Source organism: Leucopleurus acutus, assembly GCF_964270905.1.
Source record: "Leucopleurus acutus genome assembly, chromosome: 5".
NCBI lineage: Eukaryota > Metazoa > Chordata > Mammalia > Artiodactyla > Delphinidae > Leucopleurus > Leucopleurus acutus.
The window spans coordinates 1,664,632-1,683,267 of record NC_139147.1 but is presented as its reverse complement, the minus strand read 5'-3'; the positions used below and the strand labels follow the sequence as shown (position 1 = coordinate 1,683,267).

General features: G+C 51.1%; 1 protein-coding gene and 1 pseudogene across 2 annotated transcripts in view; both read right to left on the bottom strand.

The window, feature by feature from the left end:
* TSPEAR (thrombospondin type laminin G domain and EAR repeats) overlaps positions 1-18,636 on the bottom strand; it is a gene marked incomplete at its 3' end in the record, with an annotated part of 59,167 nt that overhangs the window by 22,016 nt on the left and 18,515 nt on the right. Inside the window, exons 2-4 of the mRNA XM_082839919.1 lie at positions 17,483-17,703; positions 2,193-2,431; positions 262-352 (exon numbers count right to left, since the gene is read on the bottom strand). Coding sequence (XP_082696045.1) covers positions 262-352; positions 2,193-2,431; positions 17,483-17,703 — 551 coding nt within the window. The remainder of the gene's footprint in view (positions 1-261; positions 353-2,192; positions 2,432-17,482; positions 17,704-18,636) is intronic.
* Positions 10,099-10,655, bottom strand: LOC309962242 (annotated as a pseudogene). The gene has a single exon. The product of its transcript is annotated as an uncharacterized misc_RNA (transcript).

Below are 18,636 nucleotides of genomic sequence, written 5' to 3'. Positions count from 1 at the left end.
AGGGCACAGGGCAGGGCCCCAAAGTCACAGGGAGTGTGCCATGGCAGGAGTGGGACAAATGTTCTAGGAGGAGGGCACAGCAGGTGCAAAGGCCCTGTGGTGGGAGTGTGCCCGGCATGCACGGGACTCCACGGAACCTTTATGCTCCCCATTCCCAACTGCACGTACAACAGTGTCAAACTGGGGTGCCAGACCAGTGGTGACAGCCCCCCAGGAGCACTGGTGTTGGGAGGTCCAGGCAGGCAGCTCCTCCACACTTACCGTGAACTGGCCTTTGGTCCTCCTCCGGCTGCCGATGAAGAACCGGGCTCCTCGCACCGATAGGGTGGCCGGGAAGGGCATATCAGCCATTCTGAAAACATTGGAGGATGGTTTTAGGGCCATGGGAGAGCAGGGTCATGGCCTATTTACGTAGAAAAGGATGGGGGCAGCACCGCCTGAGGCTGTATCAGTGTCCGGGATCAGCCATAACGAGAACCACAGGCTGGGCGCCTCAAACCACAGAAGTGTGTTCTCCCGCAGTGCTGGCGGCCAGAGGTCTGAGATCTGGGTGTGCCCCCTCTGAAGACTCCAGGGGAAGGTCCTGCCGCCTCTTCCGGTTGCTGGGAGCTCCTGGAGTTTCCGGGATTGTGGCTGAATCATGTGGCCTTCTCCTCCACGCCTCCTTGTAAGGTCACTGTGTCAGGGCCAACCTACTGCTCAGCTTAGCTCGGTTATGCCTGCAGAGATGCTGTTTCCAAACGAGGTCCCATTCTCCGGTTCTAGCGGATGTGAATTTGGGGGGACGCTCTTTGCCCCAGGACAAGGATCTTCTACAAAACCGTGTGCTGCGGAGGTGTTCAGTGGCCCCTCTCCATGTCACGGGCGTCTCCAGTGGCTCCTCCCGGCACGGGGTGCCCAGCCCGCCCCCCTCCTCTGAGCCCAGGGCCGTGGGACAGATGATGTCAGGGCCAGACGGGGTTCACCTCGGTGAGCTGGGGTGTGTGGGAAGATGTGGCTGGAGTTGGGTCTTGAGATGCAAGTGGAGGCCCAACTCGGGATGGGGAAGACGTGGGACCTCCTGGAGGGGACTGCGTGGCTGGAGCCTCTGGGGGAAGAGCCAGGTGTGTGCTTCCTCTCCACTGTCCAGCACCTCCCGGACCATGATGCCACGTCCTCTAGTCAAAGCACCTGCTCCGTCCAGGGCCTGCCGTCTGGCTGCCGCTGGCCGTGGCAAGGTCCCAGAACGCCTGCGCTCCGAGCACAGCTCCCAGGCTTCCTGGGTCCAGGTGTGAGCCCTCCGCGGCGCCGCAATGAGCTCCAGCACCCGCACCGCCAGCCTTGTCCTCCTGCACATGGCCCCCATCACAGAACTGCCCCGCCGCCGGCTCTCCCACCTGAGCCGCCGTCTCCCTATAAAGGCCCCAGTGTATTCGGGGCATGGTGGGGCGGAGTTGTGATAAAGGCTTAAACAGTGTGTAAGTGTTAAGGAGAGTCTTTTATTCCAACAAGTTTCATAATGACAAAGCAGAGTGAGAGTCTACCTTTGAAAGGAATATTTGTCATAAGGATAGATCTAGTGTAAATGGACCATTTGTGATTAAGAAAGAAAGGGTGGCGAGCCCCAGCCAGCGAGGAGGGACGCTGAGGGCCGGTGGGGGTCGTCCCCGCCCAGCTTACCCGGGAGCCAGGCCATGGGGACCAGGCCACGGCCAGGACAAGAGATGGGCTCGGGCTCTCGAGTGCCCGGGGTTGCGTCAAAGCTACCAAGGTGATGTTCTGGTGAATATTTACTCCCTCGTCCCAGAAAAGGAAACTGAGTCAGGGAGGTTAAGTGATGGGTTGAAAGTCAGAAAGCAAGACCTGGGCCTCCTCGGGCGGCAGCTCCTTTTGGGCTCCTGGTGCCCGAGCTCACCCTGACCTTCCTCTGCGCCTTGCCTCGATGCTACCGACTCCGCAGCCGCGTAGATGGGTCGAGTCCCATCCCCCAGCCCCTGCGGGCAGGCTGCGGCCCCTCCCCGCCCGGGCGCTCCCGCCCATCGCCGCCTCTCTGGGGGGCGGGGCCTTCCACGTCCACCAGCCAATGAGCCTGGCGCTCCTCTCCAGCCTGGCCCCCGCGGCCTTCGGCGGAGCTCCGCGGGCCAGCGCGCTCCCCGCGAGCTCTGCTGGCAGCACCCGGCCCCCTGCCACCCCTCCGGCGCCGCGGTACCTACATGTCCACGGGGAGGCCGCAGTCCCTGGTGAGGGAGAAGGAGCCTTCGGACACGGCCAAGACCAGCGTGTGCCACTGGCCGTCCGTCAGAGCCGGGCCGCGGAAGGACACGCGGACCTGCCAGGCGCGCGCCCCGTCCTCCCGGAGGAAGAGGAAGTGCAGCTGGGTGGGCGAGTAGCGCAGGCCGAGCAGCAGCGAGTCCCGCTCCTCCGCCACCACCGTGAACAGGTACTCGTTCTTCTGCAAGAGAGGGGCCAGCGGGGGCGGGGCAGGGAGGGGGCAGGTGAGGGGGGCAGGTGAAGGGGGGCAGGTGAAGGGGGCAGGTGAAGGGGGGCAGGTGAGGGGGCAGGTGAAGGGGGGCAGGTGAGGGGGCAGGTGAGGGGGGGCAGGTGAGGGCGGCAGGTGAAGGGGGGCAGGTGAGGGTGGCAGGTGAGGGGGCAGGTGAGGGGGCAGGTGAAGGGGGGCAGGTGAAGGGGGGCAGGTAAGGGGGCAGGTGAAAGGGGGCAGGTGAGGGGGCAGGTGAAGGGGGGCAGGTGAGGGGGGGCAGGTGAGGGCGGCAGGTGAAGGGTGGCAGGTGAGGGGGCAGGTGAAGGGGGGCAGGTGAGGGCGGCAGGTAAGGGGGCAGGTGAAGGGGGGCAGGTGAGGGGTGGCAGGTGAGGGGTGGCAGGTGAAGGGTGGCAGGTGAGGGGGGCAGGTGAAGGGGGGCAGGTGAGGGGGGCAGGTAAGGGGGGCAGGTGAAGGGGGGCAGGTGAGGGGGCAGGTGAAGGGGGGCAGGTGAGGGCGGCAGGTGAAGGGGGACAGGTGAGGGCGGCAGATGCAGGGGGGCAGGTGAGGGCGGGTCTCTGGGCCGCAGCGCCTGAGACAGTAACCAGGGTCTGTGATGAAACCAAATGCACCACTCACACCCATGAGGACAGCTACTGTCAGTAAAACAGAAAATTGCAAGTGTTGCTGAGGATGTGGAGAAATTGGAGCCCTTGTGCACTGCTGGGGGGGAAGGCAGCAATAAAATGGTGCAGCTGTTATAGGAAACAGTATGGAGGTTCCCCAAAAAATTAGTGTGGAATTACCATCTGACCTAGCGATTCCACTTCTGGGTATATCCCAGAAGGACTGGCAGCAGCCTCCTGAAGAGGTACTTGTACACCCGTGTTCACGCGAGCATCGCTCTCAATAGCTAACATGTCAAGGCAGCCAGTGTCCATCGATGGAGAAATGGATGACTAAGATGTGGTCCGTTCATGCAATGGGATATTGTTCAGCCTTAAAAAGGAAGTTCTGACGTCAGCGTGGATGAACCTTGAGGACCTGATGCTCAGTGACGTAGCCAGTCACAAAAGGACAGGTAGTGTGCGGTCCACTGATGTGAGGTCCCTGGGGGACCCGGATGCACAGGGGCCAAAGGTGGGCGGTGGGGCCGGGGCTGGGGGCAGTCGTGGGGAGCTGTTATTTAATGCGTGTAGAGTTTCAGTTTGGGGAAGATGAAAGGTTCTGGAGATGGACGGTGCTGATGCTTGCACAACAGTGTGACTGTCCTTAATGCCCCTGAGCTGGATGCTTAACAGGGTTAAAATGGGAAATTTCACGTCACGTGTATTTTACCACAGTTTAACGAACCTCGCGCCACCCACCCTTGTCGCGATCTCCAAACGCCAGCAACCCCAGCTCGGACCAGGGAGCGACCACGTATACGTGACTGTACGTAAGTGCGATTTAGAGTCTGTTCATTTCTAGCCTAACACAATAAAAAGCGTAAAGAAATGAAAGTGATTAAACCTGAATGCTAAGCAGATACGTTAAATATAGAATATAGTTCTTTAGCAAGTCTTTGCCCATGTAAAACTATCAGTGAATTCCACGTAACTGTTACACTAAAGAAGTGGAAAAACTCCATGGTCCTCATGGTTAATTTAACACCTAATTTAGCAAAATCAATTTGCACAGCTTGGGTCACATGGCCTCTGGCCACTCCGGGCGCTGAGGGGACACGTGTGGCCCCTGCACTTATCTTCCATGTGAAGGGCGCCTCCCCGTGAGCCAAGTCCCAGGAAGTGCACGGAATGGGTGGAAATGACACAGTAGGACAAAATGCTCACAGTGGTGGCTGGGCCTGTGAGGCGGGTGGCTGGGAAGGACGGTGACGTCACAGCCAGAGCCTCCGGGTGGACGGGCGTCTTTACTCCCCCATGTTCACGTCCCAGGACCCCGGAGCCTGAGCAGGCGCTGACCTTCTTGGAGAGGGCAGGGGCCCCATCCAGAGGGGTCAGGCCACTGACCTTTAGGGTTCTCAGTCCCTCACCTCTAGGAATACTCCTGGCTGGAGGAGACCAGTGTCTGGTCAGAACCCTGTGTTTCCCCCCAGTGAAGGTGAGAGACAGGAATTGGGTCATGTGATGAAGTAAGTTTATTTATCCGGGTGCCTGAGGAGGTGCTGACAGGATGGAAGTGGAAGCCAAGTGACACAGGCAGAGGAACTGGGAGGGGGCAGGTGACCCAGAGGCAGGTGGAGGTGCAGCAAGGTCGGGGTTCCCGGGGCAGGATCAGAGAGAGGTCAGTCAGGCCAGGACAGTGGGGACGACGGGGACCCTGTCCCGAGTGGGGGCAGCCGCCCAACCCAGGTCAGGACTGAGGGAGGCTGGGAGGACCGAGTCATGGGGGGACCTGAGCCCGGCTGGCCCTGGGGGGACATGCCCGGTCAGCAGCAGGACGTGCCCGAGGCGGGGACGCAGCAGGCGGGGCGGCGGAGCAGGGACACAGAGGAGGAGGGTCTGCGGCAGGACAAGGGGCAGGGGGTGGGCTGGCAGCACGAGGGGGCTGAGCAGGGGGCGGCCTCACAGCACACGGGCTCGCAGCACGCAGGTGTGTAACAGACGGGCTTGCAGCAGACAGGTTTGCAACAGACAGGTGTGCAACACAGGCTTGCAGCAGACGGGCACACAGCAGGCCTGCTGGCAGGGGGAGCAGGTGCGGCAGGGGGGCTCCCACACTCGCCCTTCCTCCTTGCGGTTGAGAGCTGGCTGCAGGAGCCCCTCATTAGTGCTGGCGTAGTTTCTGCAATAGTTTTCCCTCGTTAAACTTGTGAGTGTAAATATCCTGAGTTGCAGGATGTTTTCCCTTCGCTCCTTTGTTTGGCTCCAGAAAGTCATGGAAACTATTGAGGCAAGATTATGCTGAGTGTGGTTTAGAGGTGAACACCTCTCTACATTGATGCATTCTGTTCCATCTCTCCTGTGTTTGGGGTACTTTTAATATCAGTTTAACTTTTAAGCATTTTAAAATTTAAGTGTAGCCTGCGTGCCACCACTACTGAGCCCGCGCGCCTAGAGCCCGTGCTCTGCAACAAGAGAAGCCGCCGCAGTGAGAAGCCCGCGTGCAGCAACGAAGAGTAGCCCCTGCTCGCCGCAACTAGAGAAAGCCCGCACGCAGCAATGAAGACCCAACGCAGCCAAAAAAAAAAAAAAAGAAGAAGAATCTTAAGTGTAAACTGACATTGGCACATCTTATAAAATGCAAGTGGTTCAGAAGATTGGACCATAGAGTGGGTCTAGGGTCACGTTCCAGCAGGGCCTGGTGTGAGACCCAGGCTCTGCCAGCAGGAGGTGAGGGATGCCCAGAGCCCTTGCAGCCCAGCCTAGCGTGCCCGAGAGGAGCGTTAATGGGACACGGTCGGATGTGGACTCTGCAATGAAACTTTCTCCAGGAGCAGCGCTCACAGGTGTCTGAGTGAGTCTGGGGCCATGAAAGGGACGCAGGACTGCAGGGTAAATCGGGAGCCGTTTTCATCAACATTTCACCCAAACTCAAGTGCCTTTCGGCACAGGCTGTGCGCCCCACACTCCTCGGCTGGGCAAATTGTCCTTCTTGACCCGAGGTTGCCTCCCTCAGAGGTGATGCCCTGAAGGACTCAGGGACAGGGAGAGGGTCTCCCCCTAGAGACCCCGCGTGCGAGCAGTGGAGACGTGCGGACCCCAGGTAACACCCAAAGTAAAGCCCAGGCAACAGCCAGTTTCCCTCGTGGATGAAGAAGATGTGATCCTGGGGAGCCTGGAACTGAAAGTCAGCATGGGCTGACTGGTGAAGAGGTCGATGTCTGGAGCAGTGATGGTCACGACGGCCCTGGCCACAGCTGTGGGGTTAGACAGCACTGTCTGAGCACCTGTTCTAGGCCAGGCGGGGATCCTCCAAATCACAGAGATAAAAGAGAAAACCCCAAATATGATGAGAGAAGATGTAATAAACGGACCGTGTGTTTCGCCGACACCAAACATGACAGTCCGTTTGCTAGGGAGGGAGGAGGCGCAGCTAGGATAAAACAGTAGAGACAAAACTGAGCGTGAGCCACTCTGAGCTGAGCGCACAAAGGTGTGTGTGTGTTTGGACTGGAAGGGCTTCATGAATTTCAGGAGCCTCAGGGCTTTAGAGCCCACCCACCCTAGACACGTGTTGGCAGTTTTTAAATGAACAGAATTAATAGCAGCCCCTTCGCTGTGCAGGAAGAAACAGCACGTAGTCTGGAAATGAACCCCCCCACGGCTGACTCCGGACCCCACTCCCACCAAACAGTGAAAGACACAGAGCTTCTGGGGGAACATCCGGGATTAAGGCTGATTTGACCGTCTTTCAAATTATTACATCTTTCTCAAGTAAAGAGAACAGCGGTGTATTTTCATATAAGCAAGAGCTTAGAAAGTACTCCACTCACACTTCCCTCTTGAATAAAACACTTAAAGAAATAAGACAAATGACCAAGTGATGAAGCAGACAGGAGCGCCTGGGGGGTTGGGCTGGCGTCGGTGCAAAGAAGGGGAAACAAGTCGAAATAGCCAGCGAGATGGGTTGTATGTGCAGAGTCTGATCCTTCCTAGGCAGTGACCCTGGTGAGGTTCTAACACTTTATTAATATCAGATGCTCTATCTGTGTGAGAGCCACCTGGCTGCCGAGCCCTTGAAAAGTGGCCAGACCACATGTTCAGTTTTGGGGGGTTTTTTGTTTGTTTTTTTAAGAGAAGAAATTGTTTTGTTCACTGTTGTATCTCTGGTGCCTAGAACAATTCTTAGTATTGATACACAGAAGGGCCTATTTTTATGAAAGAATAACAGAGCATCTTACCACAAGTCATATTCCTAAGTAAACAAAAATGTCCACAGACAAATGGATCTAAAACTTTTTGAAAACCCGACATGTGGAAGCATAAGAAATGCAAAGTAGATTATTTTTCTGTTCCCACTTTGCTCTATACAGGTAGGAATGAATTATTATACAATTCTTCAAGGTCCTAAACAACTCAATCAAAATTTACCGCAAAACTCATTTAATCAAAATTTACCATTTAATCAAAATAAAACTCATTTAAGTCATTTTTTTTTTCAAATTTACTTTTCAGAACAGTTGGTCACAATCCCTGAATACAAATGCCTTGATCATTTGGAATATGCTACAAAGGCCAGTGGATGAGCTACAGAAGGAACAATGGGGAAATCAAGAGTCTGGACCACCTCCTACTTGGACCAGCAGTGATGAATCAACAGATGATGACTGTATGCAAATGGAAACAGGATTACTCTCAATTTGATCTTCAACTTGCTGGACATGCACAACTGATTCTCTTCTTTCAATATAACTGATACGATAAGAATATGGCTACATTAACTTATTAAAAGCAACAAGGTACAAAGATAAAGGTATTAATCTCTGGAAGTATTTTGAAAACACTGATAAACACTAAATATTTAATACCAAAACACTGCAAGATCCCCTCAGCAATCCCTACCCATTTTCCCAACTTTTTAAAATTTTTGCATTAATTATTATTGATTGTCACCTCCCCCACCTAGAATGTAAACTCCGTTAGAGAAGAATTTTTTCCTGTTGTGTTCAGCCTTCTATCCCCGGTGCCTGAAACAGTGCTTGGTACATAGAAGGAGCTCAATAAACTTGTTAAATCAGGACTTCCCTGGTGGCACAGTGGTTAAGAATCCACCTACCAATGCAGGGGACACGGGTTCAAGCCCTGGTCCAGGGAGATCCCACATGCCGTGGATCAACTAATCTGTGCACCACAACTACTGAGCCTGCGCTCTAGAGCCCACGAGCCACAACTACTGAAGCCCACGCACCTAGAGCCCATGCTCCGCAACAAGAGAAGCCACCGCAATGAGAAGCCTGTGCACCGCAAAGAAGAGTAGCCCCCGCTCGCTGCAACTAGAGAAAGCCCGCGTGCAGCAACGAAGACCCAAAGCAGCCAAAAGTAAATAAATAAATAAATTTATTTTAAAAAATATGTTAAATCATTAAACAGGAATATTAACTGGGCTTTTAAATTTTAACTAAGATTGAACAAAATGCCTGGACCTCTCTTTTCCTTCCAAAAATCACTTTAGAAAAATATTGAACAAATAGTGAATCTATAAGCATTTTAAAAGCAGCTTTTAGTAACACGTATTGAAATGGTAACTTTTTGGATATATTGGGTTAAATAAAATATGTTAAATTAATCTCACCTGTTTCTTTTTTCACTTTTAAATGGAGCTATTATAATAGTTAACAGTTACATTTGAGGTCCCCGGCCAAGGCCCTTCTCGCTGGGGAACACCCACGTCCTCCAGGTGATTGCCTGCCCAGCACCGTCCCTGCAGGGCCAGGGTGACTCCCTCCTCCCTGTATTTCCCAAGAGGGCAACCTGCCTTAATATTTGAATTCCTGAGGTGATCGCTCGGTGAACACCTGCCACTTCCAAATATCCCTCCTCCCCCTTGGCTGTTGGTCCCTGTGATGGTGAGTTTCATGTGTCAACTTGACCAGGTCGTGGTGCCCAGTTGTTTGGGTAAACATGTCTGGATGTCATGACAAACTTATTTCTTAGGTGAGAGCAATAGTGAAATCAGTGGACTCTGAGGAAAGCAGATTGCCCTCCAAAACATGGGTGGGCCTCACCCAATCAGTTGAAGGCCTTGAGAAAAGACTGAGGTCCCCAGAGGAGGAAGAGACTCCGCCAGCAGACCATCTCTACACTCGAGCTGCAACACCAGCTCTTCCCTGGGAAGCCCGCCCTGCAGATTTTGGACTTGCCAGTCTCCACAATCACGTGAGACAGCTCCTCAAAATAAACCTCTCTGCATATGTACACACACGTCTCATTGGTTGTTTCTCTGGAGAACCCTGACTAACACAGGCTCCATCGTCACCGCACATGGCTCTCTCCCTCCTGGCCTCTTCACACAGACAGAAGCACTCACCCTCGTGCCCAGGGCACTGGAGAGCAGCTGGCCCCAGCCTGTCTGAAGCTGTTTCTGGAGTGGGCTTTATGCCTTCAAGGCAGATGCTTTATTGAACGGAGTGTCCCTTGTCTCTAGTAAAGCTCCAAGTCCCCAGTGTGTGAGACCCGGGGCCTGGTTACCTGCCCGCTGCCGTCCTTCACTGGTGGAGGCTGCAGGGGTCTCCAGGTGAGCAGGAATCTCTGGGCTGGAGGCTGCAGGGGAACTGCTAGCACAGGGCGCCCAGGCAGAGTGTGGGAGGGCCTGTGTGGCCCTGCCCAATGGTCCTACTGCCCTGGACGCAGCTCAAGGCCACACTCCACATCAAAGCTCTTCCCTAGGGTTTGCACAGATATGCACTCGGTCTGAGAGAGGGCCTGACAATGACTTTATTTGTTAACAGACCGGCCCCTCACATAGGGCAGAACAAAGTCCACGATCTGACAAGGATGGAGAGGAGGACGCTGCTGAGACTTAGGGTCTAGAGGAAGCCAGGAGCCAGTCCAGGGAGCCAGCTGGGCAGTGAGGACTCAGCCCAGGCTGTGGAAGTGGATGGTTCTGGGGCAGAAGGAGATCCCAGACTGGGCTCGACGCTGCAGAGACTACAGATGGAATTCAGGGTTGGCCCTAGGAGTAGCTGGCAGTGTGCCCAGTCAGCAGCAGACTGAGGCAGGGATGCAGCAGGCAGGGCAGGAGCACGCGGGACGGCAGAGCAGGTACACGGAGGAGGAGGGTCTGCGGCAGGACGAGGGGTAGGGGGTGGGCTGGCAGCACGAGGGGGCTGAGCAGGGGGCGGCCTCACAGCACACGGGCTCGCAGCACACAGGTGTGCAGCAGACAGGCTTGCAGCAAACAGGTGTGCAGCACGCAGGCTTGCAGCAGACGGGCACACGGCAGGCCGGCTGGCAGGGGGAGCAGGTGCGGCAGGGGGGCTCGCAGCTAGACTGCCGGCGGCACGAGGCCGTGCAGGGGCCGGTGCAGGCTGGTTGGCAGCAGGGGCTGGACACGCAGCTCACTGGGGTGCAGACGAGGTTCAGGCAGGGGGCCGGGGTGCAGCCGCTGGGGGCGTGGCAGGGAGGCTCGCAGCAGCTCTCTGGTCAGTCGTCCACCTGCCAGCAGGAGCCGGTGCAGGAGTCACAGGGACCAGGCAGGCAGAGCCGCTGCCGTAGCTCAGGGCGCTGGAGCAGACGGACAGGGTGGACACGGCCATGGTGGGGGCGGTGGCTGGAGGAGGGTGAGAGAGAGAGAGAGAGAGAGAGAGAGTGTGTGTGTGTGTGTGTGTGTGTGTGTGTGTGTGTGTGTGTGTGAGGTGCTCAGGGCTGTCCAGCTTTATAGCCGTCCTCTGTGTTGTGTGTTGGCACGGCAGCAACTTGGTGAAGCCTTTCCTTCCTTGTTAGTGTCCTGCTCTGTTTTGCAGCTGTCTGTTCTTTCCTTCCTTGTTTGTGTCCTGCTCTGTTTGGCAGCTGTCTGTAAATGCCTTTGCCTGGTGAGGCTCCTGGGTGGAGGTGGGGCTCTCCGGACCTGCGTCTGTCTCCAGAGGATAGACGGTAGGAATCTTTTTGATGTTTCTGCAGAGACAGTAGCAGTCAGGTGACTCTCGTTAGTGACAGCCCTCTGCTCCACTGGGGGCAGGGGCTGCTCTTGTAAACAGAACTCCTGCTCCAAAGGAAGGGACAAGCAGGAACAATCCCAGAATCTGGGCTTTGAGGCGAGGGAGGTGTTTTCAGGTGTGGACAGGTCTGGCCATGCCCCACTGGCCTGGCCACAGAGTGGGATGCACTTGGTGAGCAGATGCTGCTGATTGTGGAGGGAGGTGAGGGGGCCTGTGTCCACTAGGAGTGAGCCCTGGGGCAGGTGTGAGGACGGGTGTCCTCCTGGGGCAGAGACTGGCTCACAGAGAGGGGCAGGGATGCAGACGCAGGCTAGCGCAAAGAGAATGACCATGGGGGCAAATGCCTTTCGCTTCATTGCGGCTTGAACGTCTATAGAACCTCCCCTGATAGAGTCTTAATGCTCACATCTTCCTCCTATTCTACAATATCAGGGGCTCCAGACAGCATCAGGGGTTCCTACAGCCCCTGGGTGCAAATTAGGACAAGATCTCCTCCCTCAAGCACTCCCCCTCACAGGCAGAAGGATGTGGTGGCTGTGACCTGACCCTCTGTTGTCAGTTCCTGGAGTCTCTGTCATAATATACGTTCAGTAGCAGAGCCTTGTTGTCCATGGGGCCTTGTCCACAGACACCTGCACAGTGTGTAGCAGCCCATGCCCCAGTGCTCGGTCTGCACCTGGGACCTGGTGACATCTGGCCATGGTCCCTCGTGTCCTCACTCTTCAGCCACAGTACTCTGCCAGGTCTCTGAGGGGCAAGGGCAGGGCCCTTGGTGATGTGCTCAGCTGTAGGCCTCTGCAAGAGTAGCCAGGGCTCCATCAGGGACTTGTTGGGGGTCAGTGGGCTTCAGGGTGAGGCTGATGGCTGGGGCTGGGGACTCTGCTGGAGGACCACATGGCAGTCAGACTGCAATGGAGAGATATTACCTCAAAGAAATAACAGCTTAAAACTGTCAAAGTGAAAAACTCTAATCTACACATCCAGGAAGCTTGATGCACTTCAATCTTTTCAACACAAAAGATTCACAAACAGACATGTCATACTAAATATGCTAAAAGTCAAAGACAAGGAGGAAATATCAAAAGCAGCAGGAGAAAAATGCTGAGTCACTCACAAGGGAAGCCCAGTAAGATTAACGGCTGACTTTCCATCAGAAACGGTGGAGACCAGAGGCAGTGGGACCATGTATTCAAAATGCTCAAAGTAAAAATTGTCAATCAAGAATCCTATATGCAAAAAAGCTATTTTTCAAAATGGAGGAAAAATATATTCTCAGATAAATAAAAACTGAGAGAATCTGATATTAGGAGACTCATCGTATTAGACATACTAAATGGAGTTCTTTAGGCTAAAAGCAAGTAACCCCAGACAGAAATTCCAACCCACAGGGAAAAAAAAGATGCCAGTGAAGTTAATTATGTAATTAGAAAAGACAATACAAATGCATATTTTTTTCTTTTTTCTTCTCTTACTTGATTTAACACAATTTATAAAACAATATATGTATAAAGCATATTGTATAAAACAATATGTATACAATGTATTTTGGGGCCTATAGTTTAGAAATGCAATATATTTGACAACATCAGCACAAAGGAGGTACATGGGAGCAAAACTGTACTGGGCAAAGGAAATTACAGCAGATGAGAACTCAGATCCACAGGAAAAAGTGAAGAGAACCAGAAATGATAAAAAGGCTAGGATAACAAAAGCTTTGCGTTCCTTTCTTCTCTAAGCTTCTTAAAAATCATAAAAGTGTACTAAGTAATAATTATAACAATATATTCTTGGAATTTTAACACTTTAAGATGAAATATTGTAACAGGAAGGACAAAAAAGACAGGAAGGGATAGAGTTGCATATAAAAATGAGCAGTGTTTTTATATATACCTGGAATTGAATTGGTATAAATTGGAAGTTGATTCTGATAAGTTAACGTAAGTACATGATAGACCCTAGAGCAAAGGGAAACTTAAAAATATATGATGAAAAAATCATTAAAGAAATAAAATTGCTACATTGGAAAGTATTTACTAAAAGCAAAGAAAGCAGTAGAAAAGGAATAAAGGAACACAATTACAAGAAAGACATGAGAAATAGGAAACGGAAAAGTGAAATAGCAGACATCAATCCAACCACAATTGATGCTCATTATTGTTATAGAAAGTCACTGCGAACACTGGATTAGCAAGTACTCAACCATTGCTTCTAGGGGAAATAAAGATTTAGGTTCCTGTGAGCCTCTAGCCTCATTTTCATCAACTAATCAATACATAACCTTGTGTTATGTGAGTTTTCCTTTACTCTCATGAAGAATGCTTCTGACACCAGATGTGTGGGTCTTCACCCACCCCAACAAGTTCTCTGACACCATATGAGTGTCCTACAAGTCAGTTCAGTTCTGACCCTAACCAGAGTCAACACAGACCCCACAGGTTAGGTTTCAGTTGCACAATACTGCCCCCGGCTTCAGATGTCAATTACAAGTAGCAGGCACCCGGGTGACCCACAACTTCTGTCTGACTTGGCTACAGATTGGAGGTTCCCATGACTCCTTGAATAAGTTGCTAGAGCAGAACCCAGAAAAACAGTTTACTTATTATTGCTGATTTTTTACAAAGGATATTTTAAAGGATGCAGACCAACAGCCACATGAAGATACATAGGGTGAGTTCTGGAAGGGTTCTGAGTGCAGGAGCTTCTGTTTCCATGGAGTTGGGGTGTATCACCCTCCTGGCATGTGGACGTGTTCAACAACCCAGGCGTTCTCCAAGCCCTGTACTTTGGGGATTTTTATGGAGGCTTCATCTTGTAGGCATTGATTAACTCAATTTCTAGCCCCTCTCCCCTTTCTGGAGAATAGGAGGTGGGGCTGAAAGTACCAAGCTACTAATCAAGGCTTGGTCTTTCTGGTGACCCTCTCCCATCCAGGAGCCCACCAAGAGTTGCCTTATTAGAATAAAAGACAACTCCTATCCCAGGAAATTCCAAGGGATTAGGAGATCTGTGTCAGAAACCAGGGTCAAATACCAACTATTAGCCAGGGTTAGAGAGATAGAGAGATAGATAGATTTAGATAGATATGGTATTATTTCACAATGTATGTTTAATATTTATTGTTGATTCATCAGCACTGAACTCACTTCCAACAGCAACATAATTCATGCCTGAATGGCACTTATCTGATGCACGTATTTTCTTCCTAATGCACATCACAGCCTTCTTGCACTTAGGAACACTAGACAGCACTTCAGCACTATGTTTGGGAGCCATTTCAAGCAGCACGGTCACCAGTGAAAAGCACAAAAATGTGAAGAACGTAGCTCTAAATGACAGCAAAAGGGCACTTGTTTACAGTATGAGCTGAAGCAAGAAGGCAGAGCACTGCCTTGTCATCCTCAGCTGGGAACACGCATGTTGTTCCCATGACATCAAATGTTTTGCAGCTCTATGCATGTCCATGAATGACTTTGGAAGTGCCAAAAGTATTGATTTGGGGGTTACAAATCAATTTTAGAAAGTAGGTGAATTTGCAAATACAAAATCTGTGAATAATGAGGATCAACTATATATCAGTAATAACATAAAAGCAAATAACGCAATCAAAAGGCAGAGATTGTTAGACTGCATAAACAAACATGATTCAACTATATGCTCTCTGCATGAGACATACTTTAGATTCAAAGATAGAAATAGATTGACAGTAAAAGGATAGAAAAAGATACATCATGCAAACAGCAACCACAAGGAAATATTAATATTTTACTAATATCAGATAAAATAGACTTTAAACAAAAATTGTAACTAGAGACAGGCATTTTATAATAATAAAAAGTCAATCCATCAGGAATATATAACAATTATAAACATACATGCAAATAATAACAGAGCTTCAAAATACATAAAGTTAAAACTGACAGAAACGAAGGGAAAAATAGTTCAACAATATTAGTTGAAAACTGTGAAATACCAATTTCAATAATGTATAGAACAACTAGAGAGAAGATCAAAATGGAAACATCAGACTTGAACAGCACAATAAGCCAACAAGACCTAACAGACATCTGTAGAACGCCCTACCCAACAACAGCAGAATATACATTCTACAGAAACACACATGGAACGTTCTCTAGGGGAGAACATATGCTAGGACAGACAACAAACCTCAATAAGTTAAAAAGACAGAAATAACACAAAGTATGTTTTCTGACCACAATGGAGTGAAATTAGAAATTAATAATTGAAGAAAGTGGGACGTTCATGAATATGTGGAAACTAAACAATACACACCTAAATAACCAGAGGGTCAAAGAAGAAACCAAAAAGGAAATAATAAAATACTTTAAGATGAGTGAAAACAAAGATCAAAATACCAAAACTTATGGGATGCAGCTAAAGCACTTCTTAGAGGGAAATTTATAGCTGTAAGTGCCTATATTAAGAAAGAAGAAAGATCTCAACTCAAACCTAACCTTTCACTTTAATGAATGGATCAAAGACCTAAATATAAGAGCTAATTCTATAAAGCTCTTGGAAGAAAACTTTGGGATAAATCTTTATGACCTCAGATTTGGCACTGGATTCTAAGATATGGCACTAAAAGTATAAGCAAGAAAAGAAAACATAGGTAAATATGACTTCATCAAAATTTAAAAGTTTTGTGCTTCAAAGGACACCATCAAGAAAGTGAAAAGACAACCCATATAATGGGAGAAAATATTTGAAAATCCTATATACGATAGGGCACTTACATCTAGAATACATAAGGAACTCATAACACAACAATTAAAAAGGCAAATAATCCAATTAAAAACTAGGCAGAGGACTTGATTAGACATTTCTCCAAAGAAGAGACATAAGTGGCCAATACACACATGAAAAAATACACACCATCATTATTCATCAGGGAAATGCAAATCAAAGCCACAATGAAATACTGCTTCAGGCCCACATGGGTCGCTAGAATCGAGAAGTCAAATAATAACAAGTGTCGGTGAGGCTGTGGAGAAGTTGCAACCCTCATCCAGTGCTGGTGGGAATATCAGATGGTGCAGCTACCTTGGGGAAACAGTCTGGCAGTTTCTAAAAAGTTAATCATAAAGTTACCCTAAGACTCAGCAATTCCACTCCTAAGTATATACCCAAGAGAAATGAAAACACATGCCCCTACAAAAATGGGTCCATGAATGTTTATAGCAGCATTATTCATAATAACCAAAAGGTAGAAACAAGCCAAATGTCCACCAACGATGAATGGGGTGATCAAAATGTGCTCTATACACACAGTAAAATAGGACGTGGCCATAAAAAGGAACGAAGCGCTGATACATGCTACATCATGGGTGAACCTTGAACACGTACTACATAAGCTAGTGACAAAGATCATATATTACAGTATATGATTCCAGTTATATGAAATGTCCACAGTAGGCAAACCCGCAGATACAGAAAGTCAATGAGTTGCTGCTTAGTGCTGGGGGTAGGGAGTGGGGTCGTAGGGGGGGAGCCAGAGGGCTTGGGGCTTCTCTCCGAGGTGATGAGCATGAGTTACAATGTGCTGTGGTGAGGGCTGCACTGAGCCGCTGACTGCACCGTACACCACTGAACTGCGCACCTCAAACGTGTGAATCATATCTCAGAGAGCCTGTTAGAAAGTTACTGAGATGACAGTAAATAAAGAGATGGAGCTGACGGCGAGCCAGCCCCCCAGGGGACCCACAGGTTGGAGGCTTGTTCAGGAAAGCAGCTGACAAGCCAGACTTTCACCTGAGAACTGGAATTCACATGAAAAACGAGGAAAATGGAAATCACAGCACTGAAAATGCAATGGCTGCAGCTGAAAGCCCAGCAGCTGTGGGTCTGAGAGCAGATTGTTCAGAACGACGAGCCCCCGGGGGAATCAGGATGGAATCACAGTCGACAGAAAACCAGCTGGGAGAACCTTGGCTGTGAGAGAATCGGAATGGGAAGGATTGGTCACACGCCCAGGAAGTGCCTTGTCCTGGACCCTGGAGAAACCTCCAGGGGCGCTTCCACCCTAGCCGGGGACGGTGGGAATGTTAGCTGGATCTGCGGAGGATGGGACTGCAAGTCACAGGTAAACAGACCCCAAAAGGGTATGTTTTTGTTATTTTGTTTACATTTCCTGCTAAAGGATGTCAGACTAAAATCTCCGAGCCTTATCCCTAGCCTTTGACAGCTTAGCACACCAGAAAATTATGATTGCTGTACAGACTCCTAACAAATGGTCACACAGGCTCTGCCTGCATACTCACAGTGATGGGCACCTCACTACCTATCAAGGCCGGCCACTCTTGACCTCTTGACCGGATCAGTCATGCCCTTCGCACGCTCTGGCGTTGAGAACGTGCAAAGGTACGGGAAGGGGGGGCCATTCTACAGGAAGAGTGGGAAGTGTCACTGACCTTAGCGGGGAGACTGGGAACTTTCAAGGTTACGACGATGGAAAATTCTTCCGGGAAGAGGTCGCATCTGAAGAAAATCCTTGACGCAGGAAAGCTCAGGTCGTGGGGGGCAGCGGCTGAGAGCTGAAGTCCTCGCGCACCTTGGACCTGTGTCACCGTTACCCCGACCGCAGCGCCATCAGGAGGGACCGCCTCTGCCAGGATGTCCAGGGGCCGCAGGTCTGTGTCAAGGAAATCACACGTGGGTTATGCCAGGGCGTTTACGGGCGCGCCCAGGTGTGGGTGTCCGAGCTCTGGTCTCAGTGTCCTGCAGGGTCCTCGAAAGAGCCCTGTGAGCAGGGCGCCACGATTATCCCGTGTGGACTGAGAACGTCTCCTGACACATCGGAGAACAAAGGATGTTTCAGCCGTCAAGCCATCATATTACAGCCGCCCCCGGCATGCACCCTGAGGAGACTCAGGACAGGAAAACACGGGATGCTGGCCCCAGGTAGCTGAGGCGCACATCAAAGGAATGATTTCTGGGCTTCCCCGGTGGCGCCGTGGTTGAGAGTCCGCCTGCCGATGCAGGGGACACGGGTTCGTGCCCCGGTCCGGGAAGATCCCACATGCTGCAGAGCGGCTGGGCCCGTGAGCCGTGGCCGCTGAGCCTGCGCGTCCGGAGCCTGTGCTCCGCAACGGGAGAGGCCACAACAGTGAGAGGCCCGCGTACCGCAAAAAAAAAAAAAAGGAATGATTTCAGTGAGCCCGGACTCTTGCATCTTCCCAGACACAGAAACACGCTGAATTCCTTAGCTTGAGATGTCTGGTTTTCTTTAATTAACAGCATTCTTTTGATGGTCTGACTACCTTTTTTTTTAAAACTCCTCTGTACCCTGGCTCCGCCCTGACCTCGGAGCCGTCCCTCAGAGCCATCTGAGATGCTGTGTCCTGGTTAAGTCCTCAGTTTTGTCCGCTGAATAAACCATAACTCTCAACTTCTAGGTTGTGCATTTTTTTCAGTCGACGCCCGTCTATCCAGTGAGCAGGTGGAGGCACCAGGGGTCGCGGCCCGCCCGGGTCCACCGTGACCCCTCCTCCCCACCTCCCACCCCGGCCCCCTGGGTTTTGCTGCCATTTCCAAGTCAGCCACCAGGCGCTGTGCCGGGGCACAA